This window comes from Seriola dumerili, unplaced genomic scaffold (genome assembly GCF_002260705.1).
Source record: "Seriola dumerili isolate Sdu_G_001 unplaced genomic scaffold, Sdu_1.0 BDQW01000025.1, whole genome shotgun sequence".
Classification (NCBI taxonomy): domain Eukaryota; kingdom Metazoa; phylum Chordata; class Actinopteri; order Carangiformes; family Carangidae; genus Seriola; species Seriola dumerili.
Window position 1 is genome coordinate 1397494 of NW_019174280.1, and position 16020 is coordinate 1413513.

A 16020-nucleotide genomic window follows, 5' to 3' on the forward strand; every position below is an offset into this window, starting at 1 on the left:
AATTTCCAAACTTAACAAGGCTGCTGCAGTTTTAGTGAGGACTAATTATTAGCATCAAAGCTGAATAAACTGAATTTCTTTGGCCACTTGGTGGCAGCAGAAAAAGCTGAATAAAGATAATCTGATATATTATCCACTCAATCACTTTGTGTCATGTTTCAGAAAATGATCAGACTCTCATGCTACAAAATGATTCACTACTTTCACAAGCCACTCTAACTTTGTCTACAATGAGTTGTCATGGTGACAGCTTCATCATAGTGCTTTTTGCTTTTTCTACCCATTTGTGCAGTCTAATAGTCCTTAGCTGTGTCCCAATTCAGGGGCTGCATCCTTCAGAGGCTGCACTTAAGGACAGACTGCATCACAGCAGCACGACTACACCGTCCCATTTCAAAAGCTTCTTCAAATGCAGCCTTCGAAGGATCCAGCAGCTGGATCCTTCGTGGCCCGGCCTATCCCAAGATTCATTGCACACTGAATGAAAGCAAACAACACCGACAGAGAGCCTGAGGATTACACTTTTAAATCTAAATATTGTGTTTCAAGCTCAGCTCAACAGCTAATGGTACGACTGTTAAAACCTAGGGCCTTAAAACCTTTTTGTGAAAAGTTTTTGTGATAAAAAGTTACATGTTGACAAGGTTGCTAGGTGACAAGTCACAACTGGTGACGCAAAGACCGTCTCATTTCTATTCAGCCGTCAGAGGACGCGGTCTAGGAAGGTGTGGCCTTGTAGACCGCGTCCTCCGAAGCTTTTGTCATTCTACACCCTGCCACACCTACAACCTGTCTGGAAGTTCACTCCTGCTGTTCCTGCTGCTGCTCCTGCCTGCACACCTGGCCCTTATTTCCCCTAAGCAGCACTCCAGCTTCAATCAGTTGCCAAATTGTTCATAGGCCTTTGAGACACGTCTCAGTTTTAGAAGCATGTGTCGATAGTAAAATAAATGATTACTGTGATCAATGTTACGGCTTACTGGGACACTTCAATAGAACAGTGCCAGTGTTAATGTTTTTGTAATATTTGTGTTTCACATCTTTTGTGTCCCAGCTTGGATGTGTGAAAAAACGGGACACTCAGATGTTTTTTTCATTTCACCACACAAGCAAAATGTGAAGACATGCAGTGAGGGGTCCAGTCGGCCAGGAGTCGGACCAGGGACCAGCTGGGGTCGGTATGCCCATATGGTATACACCCTAACCACTTGGCCACTCTGCCTCTTTCCTTTACCTGCCTCTCGTCATCACAACAATCACCAGATTCATCACAGCGGGAGCTCTCTGTGGAGCTGAGGGGAGCTGCAGAGTTTGGACCTGTTCACATTACATATAGTCATTTGTTTCTAAAATATTGATTCATGTAGCTTTAAATGAAGTTGTCTATCAACAGATAACCTTCCGTGTTTTTTGGACATGTTAAAATTCCTAATAAAACGTGTGTGTGTGTGTGTTTACCTGTAGATCAGAACCTCATCATCAGAGCAGTTGTACTGGAGCTGGTACATCTTCACCTTGGGAGCTGACTTGCTCACCGTCCACTGAACCAGTGCTGAAACAGCTGTCACCTCGGAGACAGACACAGCCCTCTCTGGTTGGCTCTTGGGAGCCCCCTTGCTGATCCTGGTGGTGCCTGTGATGTCAGAGAGGCGGGACTTAGGCTGCGCTGGCTGACCGGTCCCGTTGCTGAGGTGGGGAAGCTGGACAATGGACACCTCGACGGATGCAGTAGACTCTCCTGCCACATTAGCAGCAATGCAGGTGAAAGTGCCGTAATCCTTGGAGGTGGTGATGGTGATGCTCAGGGTTCCATTGCTGTACACCGCGGTTCGGGAGGAGTTGCCAAGCAGTCGATCGTCAGGGGAGATCCAGTGGATAGTGGGGGATGGGTCCCCAGTCGCTTCGCATCTTAGACTGGCTGTCTGGCCCTCCAGCACCAGCATCCTGTGGGTGTGCTGGGTAATGAGAGGGGGCTGACACACAAACTCCTCCTCCTTTACATTCCAAAAATAACGACCCTTTAGGGCGGGAGGGGAAGCACAAGTCTCCAGGTCGTCGTCTCTCTCAAGCCTCCGCAGCCAAAGCATCTCACAGTTGCAGTGCAGGGGGTTCCCACCTAGACTTAGGGACAGTTGGGGAGCATAGGGTGTTGTTAGTATCATTGAGTCTTGGGCGCGGGCAAAGATGGGGTCCGGGGGCAGCTTTTGCAAGCGGTTTGAAGTCAGGTCCAGTCTGGCCAGCCTCTCCAGGTCAATGAAGGTGCCCTCTGGAATAAAGTCCAGTAGGTTGTGGTCCAGACTCAGCTGGTGCAGGTTAATCATCTGGCGCACCGAGTCCCAGGGCAGAGACAACAGGTTGTTGTAGGAGAGATCCAGATCCTCCAAGGCAGGTGCCAGGTCCTCAAAGGCCTTGTCATGGATGCGCCCCAGTTGGTTGTTGTTAACGATGAGGTGCTGCAGATTGACCAAGCCTCGCAAATCATCAGGGCCGAGCTCCATTAAACGGTTGTTGTCCAGATGAAGCGAGCGAAGCGTTTCCAAGTCACCAAAGGAGAAGGGCTGGATGTAGCTGATGGTGTTCCTGGAGAGGGTCAGGTCCACCAGGTCGGTCATATTGGCAAAGTCCTGCTGCGTGATGCGGAGGATGTAGTTGCCTCCCAGCCGGAGCTCCACTGTGCTGCGGTCAATATCCGGAGGCACAAACAGAAGGCCTTTGGAAGGACACAATGTCCCCAGGGACTCGGACAGATTCTGGCATACACAGTACTTGGGGCATGCATGGGTGATCATCACTGTGGCTCCCAGGACCAGCAGGCAATAGATGATGTGGTCCATGGTAGTGTCATACATAGGAACCTGTGTGAGACACAAATAAAGAAAGAGGATAAGAGATGAGTTAAAGGGAATATGTGAGGTGATACATGATAAGTGAAGAGTATTGTGTTCCTGCAGAACAAGAGGCAGCAGTTTCACATTTGTAGGACTTTTCACATCTTTGTTTTGGTAATTTTTACACTTTATAACTGCATTATTTTAAATATATGTATATACTGTACTGATTAGTTTATTACCCGTTGCCCTAATCTTTAATCTCTGGAGGAAATGTATATGAGGCGATTTCGTGGACACAAACAGATTAATCTCACCTACTACCAACTTTATAATCCGGGGTGTGACTATTGAAGAGTCTGGAAAAGTCAAATGTCAATAACACGTTATTTCTATTTTCTCTCTCTTTCTCTCTCCCCCTCTCTCCCTCTTGTTGTCTCACTGTCTCTTTCTCTCTCTCTCTCTCTGTCAGGACTCACTGAGGTTCTTTCATACTCCAGTGTCCTCCACTTTCCAACCTTTCAAATATCTGGTCGAGATCTAGTGACAAAGGCCATAGCATATGACTCCATCTTTATTTTACCTTTTACGTATCCTTTAAAACTACAAGTACTTGGACAAAAAATAGTATTTAGGTGAAATTAAAGTTAATGGCAGTTTTTGCCATTTTGCCAGGGTCCTAGAAATACAGTCCTGAAACTGCGCTCCTGAAATCAACCTCAAGTCCTCTTTACTAGGTGGAGCTGGTGTGAAAAATTAGGGTCCTAGGAATGTGGTCCTGAAACTGCAGCCTGTGTTACTGCAGGAACATAATATTGATAATGAAGCATCAGATTGTCAGCAGGAGTCAGGCTATATGGCTGCACTCTGCTCTGTAGAGATTATTTGGATTATTATGAATCAGCTGGTAGCCAAACAGCTGGTGGTGAAGCATGACTGAAGCAGCTTCAGGGCTCTGCCTGAGATAATACTGTGTACTACTAGACGCAATCTGCTTGTTGCAGTTTGGAAGTGCCCAAGATGTAGTTGTAACTTCTCTTAAAGAATCACAGTTGCCATGGAATACAAACATCTGGACTCAGACACTGTATTCAAAACAACATACAGCCAATGTCAATGATTCACAGCTTCTGCTTGTCTTGAATGTTTGCTCTATATTGAACCTGTCAGTCATTGACCCCCAGGGGACAGTGGGATAGTCTCTATCTAGGAAGTCATGTGACCCAGATCCATTTCACTAGCACTAGATGTAGATAATGCTTCAATATTAATGCTGTCCTGTGATCAGGACATACAGTGCAATAAGTCAAGTACAGAGCATTAGAGAACAGGCGTAGCTGTACCAGCGGGACTGTGCTGATAAACATTACTTTTATGACGTGAATTATGTCAGTGGTCAAATAAAATGATAGCTGCTCATTCCAGCCTGCTCTGCATGACAGACAACAACACGTCTGCCATTCTTACTGATGCACCTCTGCACATGTGATAATCTCTGACGCTCAGTGTAATAAATCAGCCATCAACCTAAAATCCAAAAGATTCCACATGAATTCAGAATGCCACTGTGCAAATTTGCACATCATTTCATGCAGTCTCATTATACAGCATCATTATTCAGATAACAACAAACATTCAGATAAACAGCATGAAATAAAAAAACAGCATGCTTTCCAACATGAGACAGGAGATTATCCTCCTTTCCCTTGCTGGCTCACACCCACACATGCATGCATACATTTACATCTGCACACAGCACATATCCTCTCACAGATGGCTGTACCCACACTCACATGTCCAAACACCCAGACTCTCACACCACTGCATTATAAAATATCATCTGTGATGAATCAGATCTATTTTTATTCCTGTCAACTTCTGATATGATAGAGGTGCTAAAGGTTGTGATGATGATGATGATGATGATGATGATGAAGGATGGTTCAGTATAGTGGGAGGGATACATAAGGAAAAGATTAGACCAATGGCTGACTGTGTGAGCACAGGAATGAATTCATTTGAATTCAATTCTGTATGTGTTTTGGACAAGGAACCGCATCAAGGAAATGAGTGTGGTGTATTTTCAGCTTAGCAAAGTACTTGTGTAGAAGACCATGAGATGTTGTTTAAAGCTCCAGAAGGGGTTAGTAAGAGGACCTTGGGACCTTAGTCTACCAGACTCCTCTCTCTATGATTTTTTTCAATTTTTAATTTAAGTCTTGGAGATCATTGAGGTTTCCTTCATTTGCAGTGATGTGGAGATGGAGATGGGTGGTGAGTGTGTTGTATATACTTCCATATGTTTGGTGAGAAAAACTAAAAGCAGAAGTTTATAGTAAACCCACAGGATTTGAAGCATAAGACAGTTAGAAGGGTGAGTTTGGTCTGGTCCTGTGGTTCAGTCCAGCATAGATGTTATTCAGGGTGGTGAATGTCCAGTAAGGACATGGATGGATGAAAAGGTACTGCTCATCATAGAGGAGGAGCTTTGTTCTACAGAATACAGTGGTGAGTGTCAGAGGGATCTCCACTAATGAATCTGATGCAGAATGATAAACTGAGTCTAGGGGTTTGAGAGTGGAAGTTGCAGCATGACTGTAGATAATATCACCATAATGTAGGACTGATGGAAACACTGCCACAACTATACTTTTCCCATAATGCAAAGGGAAGTTGTATCTGTTTCTGTACAAAAATCAGATGTTTAAGATGTTTAAATGTAAATGATTCACCATGTCAAATATCTAGATGTTTATACTCTGTGACTCTTTGTTAATTGAGTAAATATGAGAAAATAAAGCAATATTAATTCTTTTTAATTTGGTTGTTTTTTTTTTCTCTTACAAAATAACAAAAAGTACCGATAAGAGTACAGTTAAAGTACAGGATTGGTAAGTTATCTCTGAATAACAACTCTTTTTCTGCTGATAATATCTCGTTATCTCAGGATGAGAAGCTTTTTTGTCTTGAGATAACTGAATAAAAACATATTTTAGTTTGACCTTCCTTGGCTTCTGTAAGATGGACATTACAGCCAGTTAGAGAAGAGACAATATTATTGATATAGTTTGTAAATAAGACTGGGCCTAGAAGTGATCCTTGTGGAACACCTTTTGTTACGGGTAAAAAATCTGATTGGATATTTTGCATAGCACCTGAATCAAACCCAGTATTACAGTGTCTTAATAAGCAGACAATGGTCAACTGTATCAAAGGCTTTTGACAAGTGAAACCACAGCATATCATCATATCAGATTGGATCAACAGAGTAACATACAAAAATGTCCCCAAGGACCCTGAAGTAGATGTTATTCAAACACCTCATGTGCTGTTGATTAGTTATTTGCCCCAAACTCTAGAATATGGTCCAGAGCAAATGACCTGCAGAGGCATTTAGAGTGAGCTCAGGGGAAAACAGTGTTTTCCATCACACAGAGCAGAGCAGCATGTTGAGGAGAGGGTTTACTAAATCATCCGGTCAAAGTCAAGGGTGCTCTGTGGAGGATGGACATGTGGAGGTCAGGGAGTTAGCAAAACTAAATCTCTCCTGACAAGTGAAGCGTGGCGGCAGCCCCATGCAGGGGCTCTCTCTCATATGTCGAGCACAGCCAGGACAGCAGTAATCAGTGGAAGGCCTTGATGTGAACACTCATCACAGCTCCTGACAGATGCCACTGTGGCGACCCCTGGGCTGCCAGGCTCCAACCTTCATGCCCTGACTGGTGCACCGTAGGTGGACGGGGAATGACTGGCTGCAGAGTCGTCTCACAGCAGCACTTATCTGCACACAGGCAGACCCATACTGCTACTCTAGATAGACTTGGAAATGTGGGTCTCAGTGTTGTCATGATAACTACAATTTCAATACGACTCCCAGAGCATTGTGAAAGATTGAAGTCAATATTGAATTTCCTGAACATTCACAGACAGTGTTGTGCAAGCTGAAATTTAATTTCAGCATGAATTTCGGTGGGTTTAGTCTGCACAGACAGCACCTGAGTTTGAATAGAAAATGGAACGAAAAAAAGTGGCAGCACTGAAATATAAAGAACCACAGTCACTGCAGCAGTCAATACCACATTCATCTGGAAAACAAGTCAAATTTGTAAAAAATCGGAGCATCATCAGTTTACCACAGCAAACTTGAAACCAGTACACCTTGACTGGGTGATAAACATGGACACCAACAGTTCACATCACAACCCTGTGCAAGGGGAGTTACAACAATTGATGCTTTATCAATAACTGGTTCCATTGTCTGCTGTAGTAGGGGAGACTGAGGAAGGTTGCAACACTTTTTGCATTTCTCTCAGTTACTCAGAGACCATCCAAACTTTTATACATTAAACCTACATCTATCAGCTAATGACCCATACCATTTAAAGATGATAACATGTAATAGATCATTCACAAAATGTATTTAAATTGAAGAATTCAGATATTGCAACTGACCCCAACCCTGAGGCAACATATTAAAAATACATTACATTTCAATAATTTTTAACTGCTATTTATCAAAGAACAGTTATTCAGTTTTGTTTTGCAAAGAACAACCTACCTTCAGTCAAAATAGGAACAATTTATTATTTTATTCCTAATGATTAACAGAACATGCAAATATATTATAAGACCATGACAGGGTGCAAAATAACTTGTTTTCTTTTGTGCATTAAAACGAACAATTATTGGTGTTTCTGTTGTTGCTATGGGACAAAATTAGCTGAATATATTTCCTATTTTGAGCTAAAATGTTCAAACATACTGTGATTTGGCTGCTTAACTTGTTGAGCTGCTGCTTAAGTTGTTGCAACTGTCTCCACCCTGTCAGCCATGAGAAAACATGATGTGCTACATGACAGCTGCTGTCTTACTCTGTGCGACCATAATGATCAAATGTAACCGCTAACACTGAGTGTCACATGATCCATGCTCTTTCTCAATGATGAAGATTAAAACTTTAGACCTTAAACACTGCACTACTAAAAGTCTGCAGTGAAAGACTATGAAGGCTTAAGAGGTTATATGATATAAACACTTTTATATTCTGTTTTCTCTGTATATTCTGTAGCGATGTGGATTTGGGGCTAAGGAGAATTCAGCTTAGATGTGACAATCAGACTTATCACATTCACGGACATGAGATTTGAGTGTAAGTCTGTGTGCTGAAACACTTTTTCTGCAGGAAGCAGCAGCAGAAGCAGGATCAGGGCCCTGATATTCAATCTAATCTCCAAGACACGGCAGACTAGCTTTGATTAGCATTTTGCTGCTGCTGGCTTTTGTGAATAGCTCTAAGTAGCTTTTGGGCAGAAATCTGCCTATCGTCTTCAGAAGGCTGCTGAGTCTGCAAGATGTTGAATTGAGTTTGGACTTTAGTGGATGAACGCAGAGTGCAGAACTTAATAGAGACAGCTTAAGTGTTATCCTGAGGAAGCGTGACCTGTGGAGAAGAGCTGTAGTTTATCTGGCGACAAGAGAGAACGACGGTCTGCTGGGTTTGTTTAACATCTTTGTATCTGATAATTTAAGGGGCAACACACTGTATGAGTTTAAACAAGACCAGGTCAAAACCTTTATGTCTGGATCGCCTATGGTCAAATCCTGATTTTATAACTGTGATGCCATCTGACAAAATCAGCAAACACATAATGAAAGACAAAGACTGAGCTGTGATTTCAGGTGTATTTACTGTAAAATTATCACTCAGAGAGAAAGTTAAAAGAGACAGACTACCTTTCTTTTTCTTTCAGTCAGTCAGTCAGTCAAGGCCCAGCTGTTGTGGTCCAGCCAGCCAACTAGTAGCTAGCTATACTAGCCAAATGTAATATTACCCGAGCTAGCACCTAGCTACAATGCCCCTTGCTTAGTATTTCACCTGCCAGGTTGTTACTGGATGTTGGAATATATCCTTTATTTTGAAACATGTGGCTGCTTCATTCTCCAGTATTTCTTCTTTTTAATTCAGTCAGTCAGTCAGTCAGTCAGTCAGTCAGCAACATTCGAGATTATAGGGCTGGCCTCGCTGTTGCACTTGTCTTTTATTAGGTCATGAAAAACTATCACTATCATTGAAAAAAGCATAAAGGTCAACATAGTCTAAAGGTAGATGTCAATGTGTTGTTTGATTATAAAGCAAGTCTAGGTTCTATATTAATACTGTGAAAGTATCAAAGCCTCAGTCCACAGAGAACTCACAGCCTGTATTCAGAAACTGAGCCTTAAAACCAGCTGTCAGGACTTCTGGAACTTTGTGATGTCACAACAAAGCAGTCATGTCCCAAGCCCCACCCACCTGGAACCACCATCCAGCCTTGCAAGATTTGGTGTCTCTGAGTGTTTACCTGAAATCTGCTATATTTTTATTTGATCACTCAGTCAGCCAATCAGAAGAGAGGCTCAAAGCCTCCTCTCTAATCTGTAACTTTTCTACGGTAAAATGTGTAAAAATAACTATACCTATGTTCTGTCTGTTGTTGAGTTGTGTTCTTACATTATCACAAATGTTTCCATCAATTCTCAAACCAGAGAAATCTGTGATTTTAATCATGGTAACGCTCCACGTCATTAGTCTCCTGTCAGTGACATCATATCCTCTATGATCATGTGTCAGTGTGTTTGTCTGACAGGAGCTCAACATTGACTTTTATTTAGTTTTAAGCCACATACACTTTTTACACCTTGGATGAAGGATTTTAGTCGTCGGACGTCTGGATCTGAAGTTATCAGAGAAACAAGCTGAGGAAATGTTAGACAGCTCAGCTCCCAGCTGCTGGAGACGTCCTGTCCTGTGTCACTGAAGAGCGTTGGTGAATCTCTGATTTTGAAAGTCAAACTGCTTTCTGGGTGTTTCTACTGGTTTGAATCCCCTGGTGTGTTTGTTATGGAGAGGAGGACACCTCTGTGGAGAATTCAGCTGCTGGTAAAAACCTGCTGAACATCTGGTTCATAAGTTATCAGAGAAACAATCAGAACAAAGGTTAGCATCAATCTCAGCTCCAACTCTTCACTGAGTCTCTGTCCTCCGTACAACGTCGCTCAAACACTGACTTTAAATGTTAAAATGCTTTATTCAGTGTTTAGAATGAGACTGTCCTCCTCTTAAAAAACAAGCCCATAGGTCAGTGCAGCAGGTTATTATGACCCATAGTTACATGTTGTTGCTAGGCGACATCTAGTGGTTGTAGTAATTATGACAGGAGCAAAGGGAAAAGTGCAGTGACGTAGTATAAAGAGATACAAAGTCCACATTAGGAGGAGGTTTTGGTGGATGGATGGGTCAACAAAACATAGGAATATGACACAGGAGATTGGTGTTCAAGTCCCATGTGAAACCAGTAGTTTATGTTGTTCCATGACCGTTCGTTGTTATTCTTCTAACCATGACAGCAAAGATCGTCTGATGTTGAGGAAGTACTTATTTTAACCCAAGTTATGATCTTTCCCTAAACCTAACCAAGTAGTTTTTGTGCCTAAACTTAACCAAGCCATTACCGTTATCATAGTAACCACGGCAACGTTTGGTACACAGCTCTCGGTACAGACGCGTGTTTATTATGGTAACCATGACAACCGAGGTCTGGTACGCATGCTGCTGTAGGGGCGCTATTTCAGGAAACACTCCTATGGGTCGTATCAGAGGGTTGGAGGACTTGTTGCTCCTGCCGCCAGTAGGAGCTATATTAGGAAACACTCCTCTGTATTTGAGGGTAGGAACAAACGACCGACATGCTCATATGGATTGTAGGAGTTCTTGGTTATAATAACCAGGTCTGTTTGATTTCCTGAACCACTGACACTGAAGGAATCCAAATCGGGAGGAGTTTAGGATGATGGTGATGAAGACAACAACTCCCATGATCTCACACTACTTCATGATGTCACCCAACATTGTCTTTTGTTATTATTTTGATTGAGAGACCCCTAGAGACAGAAGTTACTGACTGTGTGTTTAATGTCCCAGTGTAACTTTAAAATATGCTGGTTGCTGTTTGGTCTGTTACACCTCCTTTATTCTGTTTTAGTAGTTCTTTGTTTCTTTGATCAACCTGTTTGTAGAGTAAATATGCTGCTGTTTTAATCTTAGACCTGTGGGTGTCATGGGAACAACTTCTACTTTGGACCGGATTTAGGTTTTTACACACACACACACACACACACACACACACACACACACACACACACACACACACACTTTGAATTACATGCATAATTGTGTCAATCACAATTCAACACAAACACCCAGCCCCCGTATGAACGGCTGTTTCTAGGACATTATACTTTGGAATATGTCACTTTCTGCTGCAGTGCCATTTCAAGTTGTCCCACATGGCTGCGTGTATTTTTCTAGTAACAACGATCTCATTTATCAAAAGTGACAGGGAGGGGTTTTCATAAGAACCACTCAGGGTAAAGATCAGCTTATTCAGCTAACTAACAGAAAGAACAGAGGCAAACCGCAATGGCCATCATTCCACAGCCCTGTCACTTTCTTGTTAATAACCCCCACAGCTAGTTCAGATGTGGCTCAGTGTCTGCTTCACGCCTGTGTGTCTGCCCCCCCACCCCCTCTCTGTGACTCCATTAGGCAGGTCTGAACCCAGCTTCCAGGAGGCTCTGTTAAAAAGATTAATAGTTTCAGTTGGAAGCAGAAGTGACATCATGAAATTGCTTTTCTATTGTCTGGCTAATTAACCTTCTTGCTTAGTGCTCTGAATAGTCTCTTTGGTGTGACAGCAGTACTATGGGGCTGCTTCGCTTTCAGAGCACAAAGACACTTCCCTGTTGACAGAACAGCAGGGCTGCGAGTCTCCCTTTAGGGTGGAAGTTCTTTCAAACTGACGCAGGATGCTTAGCAATGGCATTTTATACCTCTAAAACTCTGCTGACAATCACACAGGAACTTCACCTACTGCAGCACGGGCATGAAAAACACTTTGAAGCTGTACTGGCAACATCAGTATAGCATAATGGTCAAAGATTTGTGTTTAGAACAATGACCATAGTGAGACACCACCCATAGGTGGCACTGTTTACCAAACAGTTTCGCATGAACAGATTTTTCTGCCTGGATGTGTATTTACATTTACAGTGACAAGAAATAGTGACTGAGCCCTTTGAGATTATTTTCATTTATGCATAAATTTGTCTGATCAGTTATTCTGATCTAAATTGTAATCTAAGTTACAAAGAAGCCAAAACTGAAGAAGCACAACCTGCAGTTCCTCTAATGACCACTACAGTCTGGCTCCAACAGTGAGTCCATCCCCATAGACTCCCATGTTAAAATGTCCAACTTTACAGCAGAAAGAAACATGTTTACAGTCTGGTACAAAAACTGTTTTGGTCTCTAGAGCTAATTTCCTCCTTCATGACACCTGTTTATAGAACTCACCTGTTTACATTTTATTAAGGCTTAAAATGATGTATAATTGAGGGCGTGGCTTCTTTGAGTGACAGGTGGGTGAGTGTATGTTTGCCACAAACCGAAGTCTCAGCTCAACATGTGCCCCTCCTCTTTGCCCATTTTTAGATTAGCTGGGAGTCAGACAGACAGACCTGACCTGCTCCACAGTGTCTGACCTGAGTGTCTGTCATGAAACTGGCGTGTAGTTGAGATCAGTGAGTCAAGTGAGTCTGAGGTTGAAGGTCAGTGTGGTGCAACCCCTCAGTACTGAGCACTCATGTAATAATGTAGAACTCGTGGGTTGGAAAGTCACTATGTTGACAGGCGTTCTAAAAAAACTTGAACCAGCCTGTAAAATGCTGTAACTCTTTAAATTCTAAATTATTTTTTAACTCGCCTCATCTCCCAAAGTCCCAGGAAAAAATACAGAAGACATGACCTGAGTGCCTCACGCTGTGAAGAAGATGACACTCAAAACGCTGTGTTGTTGCAACTGGGAACAACTGACTTCAGCTAGTTACTTGAAGTACTTCAATGGTAGGACAAATATGATTGACTAGGAATGAAATAACATTAAGGGGATGAGCAACCAGCAACAACCACACCTGACCATGATAATCTGAGGCTTCTGTCAATCAAACAAAAACCTGATGTTTTCCTTTAAATCTTTGAAATAAAAAAATGTTTTCTCAAAATCATCACAAAGACACACAGAAGCAGTTCAACTATGTATTGAAACAAAGTGTATTGGCTTTATATTTCAAGGGAAAATTTCAGGGCTTTCTGCTGCTCCAGACCTTCATGTAATATTGATAGAGGTGTCATTTGTGTAAATGTGGTACCAAAGACTGAAAAAAACAGGACAAAAGTCAAACATTTTTAGAAAGCAGCCCACTGCACTCTGCTCATATCTGAACAGCCTCTCCTGCTCCTGTGGTGCAGCAGCAGCCTCTGACCTCCCGCCGTCCCCTCTGTGACTACAGGTCATGGTGCCTCAGACCACCGACCTCCATGGTCAAGCCTCTCCCGGAACAATACTGAGAGAAATAACAGGCTACACTGACAGCAGTCTGTCAGTGTCCCCCTCTGACTGTCCCCTTCTGACCCTGCTACACTGTTTCAACTACACTGTTAACAAAACAAAATATTATAGATAGAAATATTTTGTATTCACCAATTAATTCCAATTACTTCAACTTTGGTTGTTTTTTTTTAACTCTCCGTAAATTAGATTTTAAACAAAAATACAGCAGTTAACAACTGTTTTCTCTGTAAAGATATAGTGTTGTCATGGCGTCCTGACCAGAGAACAAAGCCACACCCCCTCTGTGTGTGTTGAGTGTCTCTGGTCTTTGTTTTGGTGGCCAGGACGGCAGCGTGTGCATGTTAGTGCACGTACATGTGCATGTGAGTCCCTCCTCTTAAACTGTTGGTCCTCCCCATCTTTATAAACACACAGGCTCCGCCCACAGGTGAGATGGCTCAGTGCAGGCCAGCGTTCAGGTGAGAGTGACCTTCAGAATTTCCTCCACTGAAGAAGAAACCAGGTTTTCATCTAAAAAGGCCTCAGACAAAGAAAGAGACCAGACCAGAGCACAGGTGGACTGGACTGAGGACCACCGGCTCAAATCCTGGTCCTGGACTGTCTGTGTCATTTGTGCAGTCGGTCCAAGTGGATCACTCCATGGCTGAATTTCCTCCCTTCGAGATGCTGAAGGATGCAGCTTGACTCTGATCTAGTTTTTACTGTTGTAGCTGGTGAAGGTGGAGTTGGCTTTAAATGTGAAATCAAGGGGAGCTGCATCACTGGTAGATCTACTGAATACAAACATGTTGATGTTGGATGAAAAAATGCAAAAATATTGTTTCTTTTTTTTCTCTTTTCTGTTACCAAGTCATTTCCTAAAGTTTAATTTCTTTGATTTGTTACTGTTTATAGTTTTTATTTAAATGTAGATACAGATCTTATATATTAATAAACCATTCTGTTGACAGCATTAAAAAGCCCTCTTTGTTTTGGAGGGGTGGCGGGGTTGTTGTGTCCCTGCCGATGTTAAAACCAAACCTACATCCTTGGTGGAAATGTCCATTATCCTGAATTCACCAGGACAACAGTTACACATTGAGGAAGTTTTGAGTTTGCATGCAGAAACATCAACAGCAAATTAAAAATACATCTAAAGTTGGTTGGATGTGACCCAACATTAATATTCATTTTATTCTGTGCATCAGAATAAGTTTGTTGCATTGTGTTTTCTAGGAAGAAAACTGCATCACTCCTTGAATAAAATGTGATATATTTATATAAATAAAGTTCTGTTTACCCTCATTTTCAATAGCTAATACATAAACGACAACAGCAAAGAGCTTTTGCATGCATAACCATTTCACCTTACACTGTGAGTTACCCATCTATAGAAAGTACTGGTTTAAAAAGACCATTGTATTATTGGAAAATTGGAGAGTTTGATTCCTACACCAGTCAAACCTTCCAGCTGACCTATGAGCATTGTCCTTGGGAAACACACTCGACTCTCGATCTATTGATTATTCATTGTGAGTAACTCTGGAGAAGAGCATCAACTAAATGTCAAAACTGCAAAATGTAAATTTTGCCTTCAGTAAAGCTGCAGGACGTTCAAGGACACAACGAGCTTTGTTTCCGCGACATGGTCCGAATACCCATTACTGTACACACTGAGCCCAGCTCTCTGGTCCCTCTGAGGCTACACTCACACACACTGTGTACACACACAAAACACAAACTTCGGCTCTATACTGAGCACCCTCTTCCTTTGATATTCTTCAGTCTCACCTGCTTCTCATTGCTCTTGATGGGCCATGCGTTGCTCTGCTGTCAAGAAGCGAGTCGCTGGCTCTTCGACTCATAACACACATACATTATGCATGCAGCTCAGCTCATACATCTGAGCTCCTGGACTCTGAGGCCAATCACAGTCAGAGAGGAGCTGAGAGAGCACACAGAGCTGTGTTTGTGGAATTATCCTCCAAACACAAAGCGGTAAGCTACACTCTTTCAGTACCAATATTCACGGAGCTGCTCCACTGTGAACATACAGTCACACAATAAAGGCTTTTAATCAAAGTATGAAAAGAAGATGCTCATACAATGAGTTTCAACTACGACAGCCTTTCTTTTTACATAATTTATCATCTTCAGAAGTCATCCCAGCTACTGATATCATCAACTTCATCACAGGTTAACAGAATATGTAACATTTCATCACTGAGCTCCATCATCCACACAAACCACTGACCTCCAGCTACTAATTCAAGTCTGAGGAGAAACCCTCACTCCATTAGCTTCAGTATAAAGACATTTATCCAATATGTTGTCTCTGTGTATCAAACAGCTGTAATTACATGTATGTGTTACTCTGCTTGAAAATTTAAAGCAATCTGTGATGGGAATCTGTAAAGGTTTTTAGTCTTAAGTGAGGATGGCAGTGGCCACTGAGACACACAACCAACAGCAAAAAATGCAGCATCCAAAGCTCTATGTTTTACTGTATTTGTTCATTATACACAGCCATGCTACAGCATTGGAGAGCAGTATGGATTCCACTGTCTCTCCAGAACCAAAACCCAAACTGACATCCACCCATCATATAAAGGCCCCAACATTAACCACTACCAGTACAAACTAGCATGACCTCCTGGTGGCTGTCTGCCTCCTCCACTCAGACTAGTTTTAGGTTACATCCCTGTTTATCCAGAGTCATATACAATATGAACCATTTGTGTGAAACTTTGTCATCATTTCTGTGT

General features: G+C 42.3%; 1 protein-coding gene across 1 annotated transcript in view; it reads right to left on the reverse strand.

Annotated features, from left to right (window-relative positions):
* The window catches only part of LOC111240382 (leucine-rich repeat and fibronectin type-III domain-containing protein 2-like), a 71515-nt gene that overhangs the window by 11093 nt on the left and 44402 nt on the right, over positions 1-16020 (reverse strand). The window contains exon 3 of the mRNA XM_022770378.1: positions 1459-2855. Within this exon, the coding sequence (XP_022626099.1) occupies positions 1459-2849 (1391 nt within the window). The 5' untranslated portion in view covers positions 2850-2855. The remainder of the gene's footprint in view (positions 1-1458; positions 2856-16020) is intronic.